Below are 21,402 nucleotides of genomic sequence, written 5' to 3' on the forward strand. Positions count from 1 at the left end.
GAAAAATACCCTTTTCGTGGCCCACAAGTGGATTGTTACACCATCTATTGTTATAGAACAAATACACCTGCATGTAAAAATCTCTTCCAAAATACACTGTATAGAGTGAGGAAATTCATCTCAGTTCACAGGTTGAGATGTTCTTGTTAAGCGTTTGCATCTCCTCCACACTCATGTTCTGCCCACACAGGCGTTTTCACACACTGATTAGACCTCTTCTCAGCGCAGGGCTTAATTAACATTTATTCTGTTAGGTTTGTTGCACTAGTTAGTGATTTACACCTTCGTCCACTCGTATTGGTTCTGCTTGTGTTCCTACCAGCATACACCAAAACACAGGTAGTTGGGGTTTGCACTCAATATTAAAACAGGTGAGGAAACACACACTGACTCATACTGGCCACATCTGTGACACTATCATAGGTTTCAGTCAATTAGACCCATGGCTCGTTCACGTTTCAACAGTGGGAGTTAAAGTATTTTAATACATTTTTATAATCCTTTCACACGTATTCTGTGCTTAAGTACAATTTAACAGGACATCTGCCATCCAATCACAATTGAATATTTTGAAACAAAAATAAATGAATAGAAAAAAAACTTCTCAATCTACACTTTAAATACTTCCTCACTGAATACAAATGTTCTGCTTGACTGTCAGGGCCCTGCAGAGCTCTGACTTGAATATGAAAACAGGAAATACACTTCTCTGATGGATACAAAAATATATAAATGAAGAGACTTGTCCTTAATATTATTCCCTCTCCAGATGTTCCTGCATGTGAGTCTTGATGCATCTTTCTCTCTGCCTCTTCCAGGTCATCCTTTCAGAGTTGTACTCGACGGGTTTCCAGCGTTCCTTTTCAGATGATGATGACCTGACAGCAATCGCTGATAGCGACGTCATCTACGCCTTCCAGGCTCCTCCCCTCCACGGTCGTGGAGGGTCCGCACCGCACTCAGGTAACCACGGCAACAGGATGTCCATCAAAAACATGGACCACGCTGACTTCTATCCCTCAATTTTCTTTTCACATTTCCAATTTTCTCCTTTTGAGCCGCTCGCAGTCCTCTGGATTAGGTTTTATTCACAGTGGTTCACAGTTTTTCACTTTCTGTGAATATTTATCACGGCAGACTTTACACTTTTGTGAGGAGCGGCTCTTTGTCTGCAGAGGGCTTTGTATTCCTCCTTCCTTTCTGTTTCTTTATGCATGACATCACCCAAACATACTAACTTCTGAATGAGTAGGTACGTATGAGTATCGTCTCACCTGGATGAGCTCCTACAAATGATTATTTCATCTAAAACTCTGAGGAATTAACAGATTGTGGCGAGTAAGAACCATCGGGAAGGAAACAGCGATGTCACAAAGTAAAGTTATTCATGCGCTGGCTTCCCCTTTCTTGTTTTGTTCACAAGGTAAACAGCGACAGAAGAGCTTTGTGATGAGATTTATGACTGCTTTCTACATATCTATTATCATCAGGGTAGATGCACTGCATTCCAGAAAGGAACTGGGTCTTACAGTATTATATAAACACTTTATATAAACATTATATATAAATACTATGTATCAAGTCGGAATAATTCCTGTGAATGTAACTATTCATAAATCAGTGCAATTTAAAAAGAAAGAAAAGCAAATATATCATGAGCAGGAACCTAAAGGCCAGTTCATCTGACATCTGTAGTATGCAAGAGAATGGGAAACCTCATCAGGACATACAGTACCTTGTTAACCATGTGAAGACAAACAGAAGAGTGGTCAGCAGCTTTGGATAGAGGCTGGTTAGTTGATTGCATTTATACAGTATATATATATATATATATATATATATATATACACACACAGTATATTCCAAGAATCTTCCAATCAAACAGTTCCTCATAAAACAGGTGGTTGTAAATGCCAGTTCAGGCTGGAAACCGGTGAGGATCAGGAAGTGTGTTGGGTCCTGTACTCTTTGTTGTTTATATAAATGATTTGCCTCGTCTGATGCCGAATGCACTGTTGGCAGTAGAACGACACACAAACACAGTCACTTTCTGCTTTATGAAGCAAAAAGGCAGACTGAGCCCCTTTTGAGATATGCACTTAACACTCAGTAAATGTTGCAGCACTTGAGAATCAAATCATCATGTTTAAATCATCAGTGTTAAAACCAGTCAGAAAACCCATTGTTACAGCCTAAGTATCTAAATATATGTGTTATAAAACAGAGAAAACGTGTACAATGTCTTATGTGGCGTCTGGGTTACAGAGGATGTGGAATTTAATTGCCGTGGGCGTTAACCAGGTCGGCGTGAAGAAACTCTTTGTTGTTGATTCTATTTAAAATCACCTGAAAGTAAAAGCTTGTCATACGTCACATGACAACAGACAGGAGCTCAGACAATTCAGTAAGAGAGCTTCTATTAATGGAATAATATTTAACAGTAACAAACCAACGTTATTTATTTGACAGGGACCTCATGTTCTTTAGAAGGTAACCTGGTTGGGTTGATGGTGAAATGACACCTCTGTCGGCTGCATCGTGAGTCCCAACGGTGGCTCGGACCATATCGGAATAGTTTGTGCACGCTACAGGCAGCAGTACGGTTTATGTTTGATCAAAACTGATGTGCTAAAAAGTCCCTCTGGGCTGTTATGGAAGTCAGTTGTGCAGCAGAGGGAGCCAGTGGCTCAGACCAGCGGTGAAGGTGAGGACACTGGGGGGTGGAGGGAGGAGGACATGGAAAATGTTTGCTGCTCTGTGTCCTTTGTGCCAACATGGACGATAACATTTAGGACATATGGATGTTTACGGGACGGTTAATCCATCCATCCCTTTTTTCCAGGCTGCATTCAAACAATTCAATGATGAGGAATTGTTATGTACAGCTGGGAAGTGCACAAAAGTACAAGTCACTCGTTAATTTTTTGGTCTGTGTGATCGTAAAAAATTATTGAATTGCATTCTAATTAAAAAATTTTTTTTTTTAATGTATGTCTAACCCACATAAGGAGGTTTAATTAAAGTAATAACCTATCTCTTTAGCTTCAGGCTGCAGCTTAGGCACCATTGGATTGCGTAAAACATGTCTAATGAGTTGTGAAACTCTATGAGGAAGATTGATCAGGTTCCAGGTGCTGAGACAACCGCCAGTGGAGTTAATGAAGCGAGGGCGAGCGTCGCCCCTCGCTGGGGATGGGTGGCAGTCAAGCTCTCTCCTCCGGAGGGTTGTGACGCTCCACCTGCTCCCGTTCTCCGGCGAAGTAGCCGCCCCGCCTCAGAGGAAAAGAGCGATTCATTGAACAGATCAATGTTGGAGTCTGAAAGCAGTCATATTCCCCTCCGTCAGCGTGAGGTCATTAATTGACGGCTCAGAGTTAAACAAGTTGTAGTTTGCCTTTGTCCAATGAAGCCTTTATAGGATAGAATGACATCAATAATTCACATGTGTGCTCAAAGTGCTCATGAAATATGAAGACTCTTCACTTTCTCAACGGGAGGCGTTTCGGTTGTGCCTTCACGCGGTTTAAGAACAGTGTCACATCGATTTCAATCGCAGTCGCACACCGAAACACGCGGGCATGAGTGAAAACAAACACGGGTAATGAATCCATTAGAGTTACACTGGGGAATCCCATACATACAGAAACACACACACACACACACACACGCACACACACACACACAAACAAAACCAGATCAGATCAGGTCGGTGTGGATGATGCCAGCACCCTTCAGAGCTTCAAATGCTACCAATAGCTGACGTGCTATCGGACGGATTTCATTGAGAGTCATTTTCAGTGTTGAGCTCAAACTGTGCAGGGCAGCACACAAGGAGGCGCGATGGAAAACAGGTCTGACACCTTCACAGCGCTAGCTCGCGAGCTAACAGCGAGGGCTAGCTCGCGAGCTAACAGTTAGCGCTGTGGAGGTGGTGGGAGAGGCTAGCTCGCCCTGCTAGCTCGCGTGAATGTTTCACGTGAATTTTGTATGTCTCTGCAACTGCTGCTAAATTTAGAATCAGAAAAATCCACAAGTCAGCCGCACAGATATATAAACCGCACGGGTCAAAGTTGAGGAAAAAAAATTAAAATAGTATTGGCTTATAACCCGAATTTTATGGTACAGAGTTTGGAAGTTTTTCAAACTGCCCACCCAACTTGAGTTGTCACCACACACAAACACACACACACACACACACACACACACGCACACACACACACACACACACGCATACAGAAATACACTTGTAATGACTCACACTGAAGTGCTCACCGGGAAACGAGTCTGTCGCTCTCACAAGCGACCTTAGGGAAAATAATTCACGCGGTCGCAGTCGTCCAGATTTCTTTTACGACTTTGTGGAATCTGCGTCACGTTTCGTGGGATGTTGCGTGTGAATTTGCACGGTCGTTACAGCTGAGAGCCTTGCGTGGAGATAAAGGACGTTGGTGGGACATTTTTACGCTGAGCATGGATCAATTTGAAGGTGTGAGCATAATCGGGAAGTGCACTCTCTCCCTATGGGATTTATTTTAGATGTTTCAAGTGTATGAAGATTTTTTCATCATCTGTCAACACACCAATTGTGACAACTCTGGGAATAAAACCCCGCTGGTGTTGAAACTTTCCAACGTTATTACAAGCTACCTATTTTGTCAAGTGAATTTTAAAAAGTCTAAAACTACACAAAGCCATATTGGTTTGAAGCGGTTACTATGGTTACCGAGGTTTTGTAAGACTCTCAATTGCTCCGGGGCTTAAGGGGGGGGGCACACTTTGCCAATACAGTGTCGTCTCTCCGCTGTGTGTGTGTTGTGTGTGTGTGTGTGTGTGTGTGTGTGTTGTGGGCACCAGTTGTTTGATTTGGTCCTCATCACATATGTCAGGCGGTGCAGAGGACTCTCCCTCAGACTAAACAGCCCTTCATCTGCGGTGCTGATGCTGTCCATCATGTGAGTCTGTTTGTGCAGCCTCGGTGAAAAAAAGCCGCCGCCTGCTGCTGCCGTGATGGATGGCTGCCGGGGAAGAACCCGTAGAACCCAAAATCTAATGAAGAACGTCCCGAGGAGTCACAGTTTGGTTCACTCAAAGAGATGTGAGTTTTTTTGGCATATTCATGTGTGAGTGGATTTACTTTAAGAGGCAGAAACATTTTTTTTCTTCTTTTTTTCTTATGATTCATTACTTTGACCATTCCTTTTTATTTACAGATGTCTCTGTTCTTTCGTCTCAACCCTCTTGGAGGAGTTGCAAAGAGAGGATTTTTCTAATTCTGATGGATCGAGGCCGTATTTTGTATTTTTTTTAATGAGTGGTTGCACACAGGCCTCCTTCAAATAAGTCACACAATGTTGGAGGAGTCAGATTTTCTGAGGAAGGGGTTGATGTGGACCAGTGAATGATTGGCCGTTCATTTAATAGCAAGACGAGTCTGTAAACCTCACGGTCGAGTGCTTTGTGGGCATTTATTTACTGATTATTTCATGCTGAGGAGGGTTTATTGCACGCTGAGTCTTCCTCCGTCGTCACAACCTGCTGTGTTTTCCCCGACTTTATCAGTGAACTGTTTCCGAGGATATTGAATCAACGGCGCTCCCAGGTACAATAATGAGGTTTCGCATTTCGGCGAAATGGCAGCAGGAGGTCTCCTGATGAAAAACACTGCAAAATCAATTAGGTCCAAAGCGCCACAGTAGCATCCTATTTCACCCCACAACAATCCAGGTTATTTGCACATAAATGGAGTCGTAAAGAAGTAGAGAGGAAAAAAGAAGACTTTGCGCTGAATGGCAGCTCAGGGAAGCCAAGCGTGCTATAACTCTGTGTGATGCTCACTTGGTGCCCTTGGAGTTAAAACAGTTTAGGTCTCCGCGATAATGGGGGGAGTCAGTTAAGATTTGAGCAGAGTGCATTGTGGGAGCCGCCTGCACACAGAGAGACTAACTCGGCCGGAGAGAAAGACAAAATGTGTGTGTGTGTGTGTGTGTGGTAGACCTTTCTTAATGGGGATAAAGGGATCTGTCAGGGATCAGAACAGTCTGAGATTAGATGCAGTAGCCAAAAGTCTTTCTTTCCTCCGCTCCTCCTCTCGCACACACACTTCACTGTTGCTCCGCAGTCGGCACTCTTGAGGCGTTCAGGTCTTTTCTCGAGGACCAGCGAGGCCGAGGGTAAGCCACCGTGTCGTTTCCCATCAACCCCCTGGGGGCTGTGCGCCGCTGCAGAGAGTCGGGGATTACTCTGAGGTGTTAATCAGTCGCATCCTTCGACCAGCCACTTTGAGTCCAGGTGTTGCTTCTGCACGAGTGAACACACACACACACACACACACACACACACACACACACACACACACACACACACACACATCAGCGCAACAAACGGATCGCTTCTGATACTTTTGTGATTCTTGTCATGAGCAAGATCATAGAATGTCTTTACATGTATTTTTATTTATTTTTTCAGCTATTTATCACAGAGCCGTGCTCTATTGGAAATGAGGGGAAATAAATGCTGTCCATGTATTAAACACCCAGACAACTGGTCTACTGAATTTATTTTCTTTTCATCTACTAAAAGTACTTTTTGACAGTGGAAACAATTCACGAACGTCGACATTTCAACACTTCTTAAGTTAATGGAGCAAATTTGCGTGAGCAGTTGCTTGTTTACACATTGAACCGTTATGTTCGTTTGGAGTCGTGTTTCTGGTCACCTGATGAGCGAAAAGTCCTAAAATTCCCTCTCTTTCTCTGGCTCGTAAACAGTAGTGATCATGCGTTGCCTTGCGGCAGGAGATGTGTGTGCTGAGTTGAAGTTGAAGACAAATGCAGCAGGCGTGCAAATGAAACCCTTGCAAAGTACACACTGCATTAAGGCAATTACAGGTTGCCCAAAGCAAACTGAGTGCAGAAAGGCAAAAAATAATAATAATGACATGCCAGGGACATTCACAGGGGACCCCTTGCCCCCTCCGGTAGGATTCATCATTCAGAAATAACCTGAAGAGAACTTCTGCAGCCGCCGCCGCCGCCTCTGGAACGTGTCCTCAAATCTTCGGGGAAATAGCGGCGTCGCTCGCCTCAGCTGCCTCGTGAAGAACAACAACACCAGCGACGCACGAGTGCCTGCGCTTGAAAGCTTCCTCTGCCCACAGGCCCGTCAGAAGTGAACCTGCGCTGTAATTTGCAATCTTGACAGTTTAATTTGTGTTTGAGTGAGCCAGCCGCGACCACTGATTCATCCGGGGTTAAACCTAACGTCCCCCTCCCTCGTGGGTATTTTTAGCCAGGTGTGTGTCAGGGGTCACTCATTTGGTCCTGACCCACCTGGTAGGGGGTGTCAGTTCCAGTTAGGGATGTGTGTGGCCAAAATCCTCTGTTGTTGCCTTTTCTCCGTTACACAACTCGTGCTATCTTGTTTACACATCAGTAATGAACAGACAGAGCCGTTTTTGGGGGAAATGAGATCGGTGTTGAAAGACTTTTGCCTCTGGTGCCACAGCAAAGTGTGATTGTCTTTTTAAATTAAGGCCGAAAGGAGGAGCGGGACCATCGAGAGCTCATTTCTAACAGCGTCAGTTAGAAATGAGCTCAACTGTGGCCTTAGCCTGCGAGCTTTAGTGGTCGTAATAGAAAGTACATACTTATCAAACATGCTTATTTTAGCTAATCTTTTCCTTCATTTCAGTATACGTTTTAACTGCTGGAATCTGTCCATCTTTTTAAAAGTTATATTTGCTCTTCCCCCCCCTGCTGATCCGCTCTGTGACTCCAAACTGATACGGTCCAGACCGTGCGATTGGGATCCGTCGTACCCCTAAATAGCAGACGATAGCGATGATGGATAGAGTACCTGGGAGAGAGAGAAGAGGGTAAGACAATGCAAGAGGAAGAGGAAGAAACGGAGGAGGGCGATTGCCACACAAGTGTGACAAGTTCTTCAAGGCTAAGCGGTTTAATTAAGTCTCTTTCTCCCTGACTTCACTCGCAGTCACTTAAGTCCTCGTGTTTATCTTTTAATTAAAAATGGCAGATCACAAACAGATTCCCACAGCGGCCGTGACATTGTCAGAAAAACAACAAATGGTTTTAACGTCGTGCCGATTGATCGTTACGCGATGCAGCCCCTTGTTTGCCTACATTGTCTTTTATTCACTTTGGCAATTACTTTTCAAAACAACCCCCCCCCCCTCCACACACACACACACACACACACACACACACACACACACACACACACACACACACACACACACACACACACAGCTCACACCTCCCTCTGGCGGCTCCTCGGTCCGTCTCCGGGAGGGAAGAGGAGGTGAGCATGAGTGTGGTGGGCGAAATCGCGCTCCTCTCCATGCACGGCCTCTTACTTTGTGGCTTTGAAAGCAGCCACTAAAGTGCAAGTTCTGTTGAGCATTCGTGTTGAACTATTCAACCCCGTGTCCTAGATATTCCACGTATTTTCTGCATGAGGAAACATTGTTGGCAAACATTTGTCGAGTTGCAAACGTACTGTATCTGGAGAAGTGTTTCGTCGGGTTTCACCTCATCAGTTTATAGTAACTAAAGCTTATTATTTTTTTATGGCACTTAAAGGTGCAGTGTGTGAGATCTGGCTGCATGCTCCAGACTAATAGGCAGCAGCATTTCACTGTGAATAGGAACAGCACTCAGGACTAACCTATTTATTTATCACTGTAATTAAAAAAACTGTATCTAATAACTTCCTTGTATATACGACCACATTTGTGGTACACATGTACAGTGTCTTCATATCTCATTTTTCGTACAGTGTTTTCATATTTCATATTTTATATTTTGACTCAGGTTTTTCATATTTCATATTTTATATTTTGTATAGTGTTCTCATAGTTTATATTTTGTTTTTCCAAAACTGTTGGCTCGGAGAGCGCTGCGAAAGAAATTCCAATGAGTCTGGACTGTTGGTCTCGGCACAAATGGCCAAATAAAAACCTTGAACCTTGAACCTTGAACTATCCCTTCCTCAGGGGTTGAGAGCTTTCTGCTCCTCCCACTCTTTACCTGAAGTTTCATGTTATGTTTTATAATGTTGTCGTAACACTTTCCAATACCGCACTTGAAGTAGTTGCCGAGGAGCAAATAAGGAAAAAAGTCATTCAAGATCACAGCAAGAATTAGAAACATTTTTGAGATGTAAATAACAAAAATATCATATTATTAGCGAATTGGAGGGTTAATGGTTGGGTGTTCATGCTTTACTGTTTGGGTCAAAACAAAACACTCTTATAGTCTTTTGCGTTCCAGCCACCCAAGTGGAAAAAGTGAGCGGAGAAGGTGACGGATGGGCGTGGGGGTGACAGACGAAGAGAGGAGATGAATTGGCCGTCCAAAGGGCAGCCAATATGCATACAATGTCACGTCGAGTTGCTCCCGTCTGCCAGGAGAGAAAAACATCACCGAGTGATTCAGTAGCAGTTGACACAAACATTAGTCAACGCTTCTTTTTTCTCTCTCCAATTTTCAGAGCTTGTTTTAACAGTCAGCACTATTTATTTTGTATTCTTATATTGTTACTTTTCGAATAATTAAAAAAAAAAGTCTACTCACTGAAACTCCGGTTTGCTAAAAATGTGTTATGTTTTAAAAAAGCACTTCTTTGTGTGTCTGTGTGTGCGTGATGCTTTTGGTGCAGGCGTTCCATCTGAGCTCTACATCTCTTCACACCTGTGTGAGGCTGCAAGGTGGCGGCCATTAATTACTCGGTGGGGGTTCCTACAAGCATCGTTTAATTAAAGCCTCTGATAATGTCAAAGTTTATGTTTGCTGGGAGACAAGAGGTTGGGCCTTCTGTATCCCCCCAGCTATTAGCTGCTATTAATCATGCGCGCGTGTGTGTGTGTGTGTGTGTGTGTGTGTGTGTGTGTGTGTGTGTGTGTGTGTGTGTGTGTGTGAAAGCACATGTGTGGTAGCAAATGTTATTCATCTTCCAGCTCCTCGGGGTAAATAAGAATCAAAGGGCAATGCAATATTAATGGAAACCTTCTGAAAGTGTTCTCAGTGTAAATGTGTCACATTAGACATCGTCGCTCCCAGTTCCTCACTCTGGCACCCGAAGGTGTTTTGTAACTCAGGTGGTCCGTTTCAGCCCCGCCTGCGAGCTGGATAGAATATTGCCCTCAATTCAGATTTATTGTTACAGAGCCACGTAAAAAAAGCAGAGTCAGAGAAAGACAAAAGAAGAAGAAAATGCTCAAGGGAAAAGGTCTTTAGTTTGGATTGCACTGTTATTTTCAAGTGGTCAGATCAGATATTTGTGTCCAGACGTCTGGCACTGTGATGTCTCGGTGTAGAACAGCTGGTGTACGTCACGATGTTAGGGGAAAGAGGCGGAAAGACAAAGCAAAGTCCCAACTGCATGGATTCTGCACAGCACTTTCCCAAATCTGATTCAAAGTGGCCAGAGCGTTCGGACGGAGGCGCTTCTGCCTTTCAAACCATCTCCAAATTGCATGTCGTGTGTTTTTTCTGCTGTCCAGACTTCCTAAAAGTCAATCTATCAAGCGATGCGCATAACTAATGCATGCATGAGTTCCTCTCCAGTCGGGTTGTGAAAGAAAGCCCCTGCTTCAGATAATGATCCCTGAAGCTGAATTTACCATCAAAGGTCACTCCAAGGTTTTCCTTCTGATCACATGGTTTTAGGGATCTGGACTCCAGGTTCTCACAGACAGGCCGTCTCCTGTCAAACTTCTATAAAATAAGCTTTTCATACTCAAATAAGCTTTTCATACTATATTGCTGCTTCTTCCGCTTTTGTCAAACGGTTGTGCCCTCCTCTGTTCTGCACAGGGTATCACCACAGCCTCCCCTCCTCCCCCTACACCTCCACGGCTGGACCTGACAGTCAGAGGTTACCGCCGTCTGGAACGCTCTCCTCCGAATACCTGAACCAGGGCGGCCCCACCAAGGTCCTCCTCGTCATCTGCAACACAGCAGGGTCTGGCCCGCAGGCCGTCAGGTGAGCTGCAGGCTGACGGATCATCCCGTGCTTATTGTTCTTAGTTTACTTTTTAAAAGGCGTACGAGGCATTATTGAGGGAATGAATGTCTTCATATTTGGCACAAACATCTGCTTTTGTTCAGGGATGAACTGATTAGAATTTGGTGGCCAACACAACTCAAGAATTGGTTTGCTAATTATGGCAATTTCACAGAAATGGCTCGTGGGCTGAAAAGAGGAAGTGATGACATTTTGGACTGGTATCAACGGCAATTGGACTTCACTGAAAAGTGAAGCCAATACTGAAGCGTCTTAAACTTGCATTCTCCCGCCATCAGGGTGCAACTCCTCTGGTTGTAAAAAGAGGTCTGGTTGTATGGATGTCTATGAGAAAAGGACTCTACTTCTCTCTGGATTTATTCCCTCAGTAAACATTGTAAACACGAGTTTATGTCTCAATCTCTAGTTTCAAGTCTTCTTTAATACAGCATGATGTTCATTTAGTAAATGATGGTCCCATTTAGAGACAAATAGACCATAAAGCAGGGTATGCTTTAGGGCGGGACTTCCTCGTGATTGACAGGTCCCTACCACAAGGTTTTTCGGTCTGAGAGTTGGTGTTTTTTCGACTTACAACTATAACCATTTCACAGTGGGTTTTCAGTTCATGAAAGTTAATTCTCACCTTTTTGGTCGCCTTAAAATGTCTCATTCCGTGCTCGGCTGTACTTCAGCTTCACCCTTTCGTGTAACTTTTGGTTGCAATAAAAAACAAGATGACGACCAACAAAATGCCTTCAAAATGCCGAACTCAAAACTCTAAAGCGGCGGTCCACAAAGCAACGGGTGATGTCACCGTGACACGTCCACTTCCTTTATACAGTCCATAGCAGAGGCCATTCTGCCTCATATTGACCTGGCATCGCTCACACAGCTGTGGAGTTTGGGCTTCATATTATAAATAGTGTTTTTTCAGCACACAGTAGCAGAGTCGATGAACTTATATCTATTTGAGACAGCTGTAGTGACATCTTTTCTCCTGCTCCACTGTGTCTACAGTCTTAAATTGAATACCTTATTCTTTCCCGCTTTCATCATCCAATGCGGCCTCAATGTCAACATCCAACTTCTGTTTTGACTTTGACCTGTACGTGTATTGCATGAAGGCCACAGACGGGGCAGCTTTTATTGAGCTTGTGCAGCTTGAGCCAAGACTGATTCCGAAATTGAAGCACTTAAGCTGTGAAAGGTTTTATCGGTGGCCATATGTTTCCCCAACAAGGGCGCGCAGGTTTATTAAGTGGCTCGGCACCTCCAATGCATCTGATGTAACAGCGACGCGGTTAGGCCAAACAAACAGAGGCAGCAGCTGCAGCTGGATGGCAGCTTTATGTTCGCCGCCCACAGGTGAGCCGTGGTGTACTGCGCAGAGATAAATGTCCCACAGGGGCTGAATTCACGCTTTGTAAATGAAAAAAAAAAAGAAACGCTCTGATCATGTCTACTTCCTCAGCAGTGAAGTTGAACCGGAGGCAACATCACAAATATAGAAAAGCATCCACACTCTTATAAGACAACACGTTTTTGTAGTCCGGGTGGAAGTGAGTGATTCATGCTGCCAAACCAAGTGGATGCATGATTATATTTGCTAGTGTATAAACACAGCGAGCAACGTTTACTTATTCCTAGCAAGACTTTCATTTTGCATTCGAGAGAGAAATAATTTAGTTCGCCGTGGATTCCGCTGCTGGAGGCATTTCGCCCTGAGGTTCAATTACAGTGAATGTAAGTGAAATGTAAGTGATTGCAGTAAATGTAAGTGATGGGTTCAGGGAAAAAAAAAGTGTTTTCCCTGAACCCATTAGGAGACGCTGTGTGCTTCGTGACACAGAGCATCATTCTAATGGGAGGGTTCATTTGACCCGAGTTCAGACTGTGTCCATCAGAGGGCGGAGATTGTAGTAGCAGCAGTAATCCTCAGATACCAAGGGGCTTTGAAGGAATCCCTGTCACTGTTATTAGTGCTCTGAGATCCTAAGGATGGCTCAGTTTCCCCCACAGATCAATACACCGCTCCTCTGAAAGGACGAATAAATGTCAGAATGTGACATTTGAGGACTCATTTGTCAACATGACAGACACTGTGTGTGTGTGTGTGTGTGTGTGTGTGTGTGTGTGTGTGTGTGAGTAAGCACCTGGGTCTCTCTTTGTTCTGGATCCATCCATCACCTAAATTCAAGGGCAGTTCTTTGGCACATTTCGTCTGAATTTCCTTGCTCAAAGGATTTCCACCAGTTGGTATTCGCTCTAATTCGGCCTCAAGAGTGTCAAAGGCAAATCAGGTTCTTTGATTACCGACTTGGAAAACTATTTTATTTATTTATTTGCTCTCATCGGATGCTTTAGCGCTTCCCTAAACTGAAACTCGTCTTGCCAAATTCTTCTGATTATTATGCGGGGGGGAAACAAACAACAGCACCACAATCCACAGAACTCCACGATGGCTTCTCTGAAACACTCTAAAGAAGGTGTGATTTATTACAGGGATGTTGTTCCTTCTGCTGCGTTAGTTTGAGCTCGGTGTACCTTTGGCAATGCACTGGCAACTAGGTGTGTGTGTGTAGCGCACGTGTGTGAACCTTCAGCCATGTATGTCTAACTAACCTGTGAGAGAAGTACTTAGCAAACGCACAACTGCGTCTCCCATTAACCTCCCACTGCTGTGCAGTCAGCCTCCAGTTCGACACATTACGAGGCATCGATGCATTGATGATGTAAAGACTGGTTCCTCACATTTATTTGGCCCCTGACCCGCATAATGTCCCTTCAGGCTGTCAGGGCTGGAGCCTTGATGCACTTGACGGCTGGCAGCTCGACGGATGACAGATGTTTTACACCGGAACAAATTTCTTTGAAATTAATTTATGTTTTCCAGTGTGGATGACGTTCCGAGTTTACCAATCTTTGTCATTTTCTCTCTCTCTCTCTCCTTTTTTTTCCTCCTCTCCTCTTCTCTCCTCTCCTCTCCTCTTCTCTCCTCTCCTCCCTCAGGTTTGGGCCTCCATTCCTCATGCGCGAGGACAGGAGCGTCTCCTGGGAGCAGCTGCAGCAGAGCATCCTCAGCAAGCTCTATTATCTGATGCTGAATGGATCCCAGGCTCAGGTAATGGTCTCTCTCTCTCTCCTTCATTCACTCTCTTTCTCTGCCCTCGACTCCAGTGCAGCAAATTAAAATAGCAGTGCAAGGCCGAGAGTCCTTAAAAATGTAATCAATTTTCATCACGGTTGGGTTCTGTGTTTGGATTAAATAGTTCTCATTGCCTGTGTACAAATGTCAGAGTCACATATCAAGCTCAAAGTTTTCTATGACTACAGCATTGTGTTGGCTAATAATTTATTAACTACTTTAGTTCTTTTTTTTTCTCAATAAATACCTCGTTGTCACACCTGGTTAATGCAATTCAAATGTAATGTCCTGTAGTTCATTCAGACACTCCTAGTATGGAATGAACTCTCTGATTAAACACACCCCAGGACATTACATTCACACACACACACACACACACACACACACAGTCCAGGCCTTCCGTGAGAGCGTAATAATGGTTTTATGTGCTGAGCGTATGTTTAATTATGTCACCGCCCACTCAGAATCCAGTGACACAAATCCTCCTCTTTACCGCTATAAAGGAAGCTCTATGTTTCCGGATGGTGAGCGGAGAAAGAAGGCAGATTATAATATCATCGTACTATTTTTAAAATGTGTACAATTACTGCTACATTTCCTGAATAGTCACCCACTTCGCACCGCGAAGCCACAAGCGAATCTCTAACTTCAGGCCACGAGCCCTAAAACCCGCCTCTCCACTCTCGCCCGCTCAGGCTCTCGCTATGTCCCCGCCGCCGGCCCTCGAGTTGCCACGGGCGACACCATGGTGACAGGCAGTGTTTGAGGTGGCCTTATCCACAGCGAGCAGCTTTTAAGCTTCACCAGACAAGAACTGAGGCGGAGGAGAGAAGAGAAATATCACCTTGTTATTTACTGATCCACATCTCGGTTTCTAAGTCGCCTCCTCCAAGCCGGTCTGAACAGATACGAGCTCGCTGAACATTTATTTCCTAATCAGCACAATCACCAGGGCCTTTTGGTTGTAGATCGAGTGGATATTTTCTGCTGAAAAGGCCATCAATACCCAAAGGGAGCAGGGCTTCATCTTTTTGCTGATTCTGTTCTCCTTCCTGAAAGGAAAAACAAATTGTTATACAATAAACAACAATGTTTCTGTTCTCCATTTCCTTTGATGGGCAGAAAGTGCGCCAGAACTTTGGTTCAGATAAGATAATCCTTCATTAGTTAATTTGTAGAAATTCTCCCCGCTTCGTCTTCTTTTTTTTTGTGCAATGTTTTGGTGCCACCCACAGGTTTATTTAGCGAAATACAACTTTCCTGTCGGGGAATGAAAAAAGGAAAACACGAGATGTTCCTGCCTTGCATGCCGGTGGAATAGATATCCGCACACTTGAACATGTGCAGAGAACACTTTATTTTCAGCTTTCGGCCTGAAGGGCCTTCATCACAGCATAAAGGGCTCAGCTGGAACGGCGGGTATAGAATCAAACAAATCACCTCCCAATCACCGGATGCAGAACACCGACTGACTCGCATGCCAGAAAGCCCCGCTCCACTTTGCCAGCTCTGACGTAAAAGAGAGGAGAATATCAAAGTCGACCGACAGTGCTAATGCACCGGGTTGTTCGCTGAGGCCCGTGGGCGCTCTGTGCCAAATTTCCCGGGCTGGTGGAGATGTTTCAAAGTGAAATGAGCGGTGAAGTTTGTTGTTAATGTGTTGGAAAACTTCCGTACAGGCTTTCTGTATATGACCACTTTAAGAGGTGAAATTGTTTTTACCTTCACCAGAATGTTCCCCCATGACATGTCAGAGGACGCTTTTGTATAAATAAAACCTTTTTTTTTTATGATAACAGAAGGGAAATAACATTTAACATATACGTTAAAGTATTTGTTCCTCTTCATTTCTGCTGCTTTTCAGCTGATTCCAAATCCTCTCAGAGACGTTTTCCTAATTCAGTTTTCAACCTTAATCCTTTTCCCAATCAGAGTGTTATACTACAGGTCATAACGTACACCAGGATTTTTTTTACTCTCTTTTAAAGTTTTCTAGGATAGTGATATATCATTTTTGAGATTCTAAAGGATTTAACCTCTCAAAATAGAGGGTGCATTGTTTAGTTTTTTCTGTCTGTGGTCATGCAGACCGGTTACAAGGTGTAAACATACTCTTAGATCTTTTACTGAATATTACATAAGTCCTGGAGGGTTATGTTATTGATGAGGAGTTATGGATCTGTTGGAGGTGGGAATTCATACTTAGCTTGAAGTTCTTTCAAAATATTCTGTCTTCTGAATTGATGTTAAAATATCCCATAAATAGTACCTCGGTTATAACCGTGTATAGATTTTGCAACGCTCTCAAATTCTCGTGGCCACTTTTGGGTCTCGCTAGTTTGTACTGATTCCTCTCAGGCTGATGCAAACTTTTGCTTCAAGGAACAGTGTGTGTTTGCATTTAGGGGAATCTATGGCAGAAGTGGAATAAGCCATAAATAAATGTGTTTTCTCTAGTGGGCAATCCCCTGAAAATAAGAATTGTGGTGTTTTTGTTCCCTTAGAATGGGCCGCTCATATCGACATGCACAGGGTCAGCTCTGTTGCCATGTTTCTACGGTAGCCCAGAGCAGACAAACCAAACGCTGGCTGGAGTAAGTCAGTCGCAGTCAAATGAAAGATTACTTCTGGAGATGAAGGCTTTGCATGTTCAGATTCTCACTCAATCAAAAGACCCCTGGGTTTCCTCACTGGTGTTGACGCTCTCATTCAATGCAGATCACGGATTATCTCTTCGAAGCTTTCCATTCCTTAACACTCCGAAGTTCATTCAAAAAGTGTACCGAACTCTAATGTAATTACTCATTACCTTAAGAGCGTTATACTCCAATAGATAGGCAGACCATCTGAAACGCTCGCCCAGGCCCTTATGTCTGATAAGAGAGACTATTCCTCTTTCATTTGCTGCTTTAGGTGCCTAATAACCAGCTAATGTATTTATTTGAATGCACGGCTGTAGTCGCTCCGCTCCAACGCCGCTCCACTCCAAATGGACGTATTAGCAACTATGCGTTCGCTCTCTTGCCTTGATGTGTTTTCTCTCTTCCAGGGACTAGTTGCGTGACATATAGATATAAGCCAGGGCCGTGGAGTGATGTTCCGTGTAGATCCTGCAGGATTCAGACCCCAAATTAGAGCGTTGTTTGGTTTACGCGGCACTCAGATGTTGTCCAAATGCAAAAAAATTTTCTGAAAGGTGTTAAGTAACTCTAAATTACTTATCCAAGTCCATTAGGTCCATTCAAAAGGCTTTTACACCATTACCCATTAGGCTTGTTTCTCTCCGTTTAAATGACACATTTCTGGTGTAAAATAAAAAAATACAGAGCAAATGCTTCGTTAAGGTCGTAATTTACTATTATAACATTGAAAATCATTATTTATATAATGTAATTCAATATTATCAATAATATTCAATTCTTATTATGTGAATCACAACATATGTGTGTTTAAAAAGTACAAATAAAGAGGGCCATGATTGAGTGATATGTATTATACACACATACACACAGAGAGACAAGACGTCTCTGGACATGAAATGCAGTAAATTAGTGCTGAATGCAAGATAATGCGGTTATTAATATAATAAATGACGGCAGCAGCTGTTTGCACTTCAAAACATGTCGGGATGCTAACATTTGAATTGAATGTGGCCTACATTAAACGAATAAAAACGTAGTATGCAGGTGAAATGTCATGAAGAACAAAGTGTTTACGAGGCGAGGCGCTGCACAAACAGGGAAGGGCAGAACGATTCATCATCTCAGATAACGACAACCTCTGAAGACAAAAGGAACACTTCCCTATGATCTCCCGTCAGAACGTTGTGTGACATTTCTCACATCGCCGGCTCTTCGTCCCTCTTAACCCTGAGCTGTGGCTTCAGAGGGACACCATGCTGCAGAATGTGTTATCCAGACTCGTCTGTCCTCAGGGAAAGCCGGTTGTAATCACACTGATGGTAGCTCTGGAAAACCTGGAACACAGTTGACCTGCTTTGGAAACACATTGAAAATGAGAGAAAAAGTCAAAAGTCCTGGGAAAAATATCTAAACGTTCTTCTATTTTCCTTTAGCTGATGAACGACTAGACTATGTATTAGAGCTCACCAAAAACGTCATCTGAAAGGGATATGTTATGTTCAGGATCATATTAGCGATGACTTTACATAACGGTTGAATATATTTCATTTCATTTAATGCTTGCCAGCTTGTTTTGTTTCCATCTACAGGTGTGTGTGTTTGCATTATTCTTTGATCAATTTGGCATCATTCATTTTAAGAAAGTAAGACGTGATGTCATATTTATTTAGTTAGCTATTCTCATATTCTGCACTTCTTTGAAAATCAGACTTCCGCACAAAGAAATATACCCGTCTGTCACATCAGCTGGATCATCACTAAAAATGTCCTGGATCAGTCCTGGATAAAGAGTGGGATGTTGCCTGTGTTATTGGTTTCAAAGAATACTTCACTCTTAAAGTGACCATTTGTTGATCAATTACTCACTTATTATCATTAACTTACTGTGGACAACCTAGCTTTTCCCCTCTATGCCTCCACAGTGAATTACGAATAAAAAAAGGAAGTAAATTGTTGATGAAATGAACAGCAAAACTATCTAAAAACATCTGTCAACAAACTCCCACACAACGCGTACCTCAATTTCATTCAATTCGTCAGGGATCTTCTAATTCTTTTCATCTTCAGTTCATGGGGACACATTGACGTACAAGCGGTCATTTTGAGGTATTCTTTCAAAACTGACTGAAGAAAAATAAATGTCTTCATTCGTTGCCGGTCATGGAGTCGTACCCGACTGCACGCCGCCATTTATCTACCGCTTGAGCAACAAGGAGCTCTTTGAAGACTCAGTTGTACTAATGTGTGTTTTTTATCTCCTCTGCAGAACGCTGGCGTGCTGTTTAAGATCAGAGTGGTGGGAGGATCGGCCGCCAACAGCTACCTGTCCCCACAGGACAGCAGGCCGCTGTACCACCCGGCGGTCGACAGGTCAGACACACACACACACACACACACGAACAATTCACACAAAGACAAAACACCTAGATTCTGTTCAACGCATTTAACACATTTAACAACAGCGTGGCTTCACAGTCAGTCGGCACATAATGGCACGCCCGTCCTATAATACAGTACACACTGAAACACTGACTACTCCACATGGCCTTGAGGTCGGATTGATAACAACAATGCACTTATAAGGTGCATTGGCCACTCACATAAGGCAGTAAACACACAGACAAAAACCCTATCCTTTTTTTTAAAGATCCTTTGAAAAACCCAACCCAGCAGAAGCTCAAATAGTCACGAACTCCAGCGAGAAAGTCGCCAAGTCGGCAGCGCTGACCGTGCCACTCCCCCAAAGGTATCATCATAAACGCTAACGCCGAACATGTTAGTGCACACAGTTGTTTGCTGGAAGCACTGGAAAGCAGGTAGACGGATCATCCATTCGGGACAGAGGAAATGATTGGACGGGCGTATTACCGTCCTGTGGCGGTCGCACTTCATTCGTCATGGCGTTTGAGTCATTGATCGCTGTCAAGATGTATGGAGATTGCCAACCCTGCCTTTAAAAACGTGATTAGAGATGATTGCTCATATATTCAGAACCCATGGCGGACAGCTTTTTTTTGGTGTGCAATAGACAAAAGGCTGTGATTTCTTTCAGATGCAAATGGACCTGAGAGGATTACGAGGAACTGAGTGTAAAGGTTTGACAGAGTGCCTTTTATTTCCTGAGTGATAAAGAGCATGCAGCTGAGGAGCTCGGCATTAACGTCTGCTGCCGTTCTACTGAGCTAAACTGAAGATCAGCCCTCCATAAAAGAGCTCGGAAATGAGATCTTCCAGATTCAACTAGTCGTCCAATACCATTTATTATGCAACACCTGCAGCAAGACGCTCTCGTTCACCGTTCGTACTCATGCCTGCCGCCTGACGAACAGTCGGCTCCCCGTGACATCTCGCCGCACACACGCAGGCCATCATACGTTTCTTCATGTCTAATAACACGACAATGGCTCAGCATCAGACATTGCATATTGTTACGTAATGTGAAGTCAGATCTCACCTGTGCACGATGGCCCCATTTATTACCGCTGTTGCCGGTCTGTTGCCGAAGATGTCACACAACAATTGAGTGTGTGTGTGTGTGAGTGCCTCAATCGTTGCGTGACATCTTCGTAAAGTCGACTTTACAGGAAGGAACTCCGGCTCCCGACTGGCGTTCCATTGTGCTTCTTCTCGCAGGTGTGAACATTTTTAATTTCCGAGTTGTCTTGAACTCATAAGATGTGTATCTGTGCTTTGTCTCCTGCTGTGTTGTAGAGCTCTGAAGTTCTGCGGCCCCGGGGGACCTCCTCACCTGAAGGTCGTCATTGAGTGGGAGAACAAGACCAAAGAATGGTCAGCATCAGTCATTTCAACTTCCAGCGGACATAGTGGAAACAAACATGGAGGCAGAGGGCAGGGCTTCCTGAGTGTCAGTAAACCGTGTGTGTGTGTGTGTGTGTGTGTGTGTGTGTGTGTGTGTGCGTGTGTGTGTGTGTCTCCAGTCTCTTTGGCAGCATCCAGGAGGAGGTGGTCAAGGACGCGGAGAGTGTGAGGAGCCAGCAGCAGCAGCACCTGCAGCAGCACAGCTGTACGTTGGACGAGTGCTTTCAGCTGTATACCAAAGAAGAGCAGGTGAGAACGAGAACAAAAGGCCGTCGTTCACAGCCGGTAGAAACCCAGCCATCTGTCTGTGTTGGAGTGGCTTCCTGTGCCAGATGCCGAGGAAATTCTACATTTGCAAAAGTCCTTATCACAAATCCTCTCTTGGTTGTTTATTTCTTTTCTTTCTATGATTGTTGGTTCAGAATACAGTTTAAGATGAAGTGATACACCTGTTGAGATGATCATATTTATTTCTCATTGTATTTATACAAGTTGTAAAATAAATTAAAAAAAGAACTGAAACAGCCATTAACGCTGCGGTAAAGCTGTAAATGAATGCTGCATTTTAAGTGGCACTCCACCAATATTTCAGATGAAACTCTGTTTCCAGGTCTAGGACCGTACCTCTGAATATGTGGGGGAGAAGTAGCATAAAACCTTTGTGTTGCTCCAGATGGAGCTATGTAGAATCTGATGAATTGCGTCAATGGCGTCACTTGAGTCAATGTAAAAGTTTGAAAATGAAAAGGTCTGGGGTCGTGGAGTTAG

The 21,402-nt window shown here is 43.8% G+C and overlaps 1 protein-coding gene across 1 annotated transcript in view; it reads left to right on the forward strand.

Annotated features, from left to right (window-relative positions):
- Nucleotides 1–21,402, forward strand: part of usp43a (ubiquitin specific peptidase 43a) — a gene marked incomplete at both ends in the record, with an annotated part of 89,774 nt that overhangs the window by 49,202 nt on the left and 19,170 nt on the right. Inside the window, 6 exons of the mRNA XM_079220232.1 lie at nt 819–963; nt 10,836–11,004; nt 14,038–14,149; nt 19,082–19,185; nt 20,527–20,604; nt 20,754–20,883. Of these exons, the coding sequence (XP_079076358.1) occupies nt 819–963; nt 10,836–11,004; nt 14,038–14,149; nt 19,082–19,185; nt 20,527–20,604; nt 20,754–20,883 (738 nt within the window). The remainder of the gene's footprint in view (nt 1–818; nt 964–10,835; nt 11,005–14,037; nt 14,150–19,081; nt 19,186–20,526; nt 20,605–20,753; nt 20,884–21,402) is intronic.

The sequence above is a fragment of the Taurulus bubalis genome (genome assembly GCF_910589615.1).
Source record: "Taurulus bubalis genome assembly, chromosome: 6".
NCBI classification, from domain to species: Eukaryota; Metazoa; Chordata; class Actinopteri; order Perciformes; family Cottidae; genus Taurulus; species Taurulus bubalis.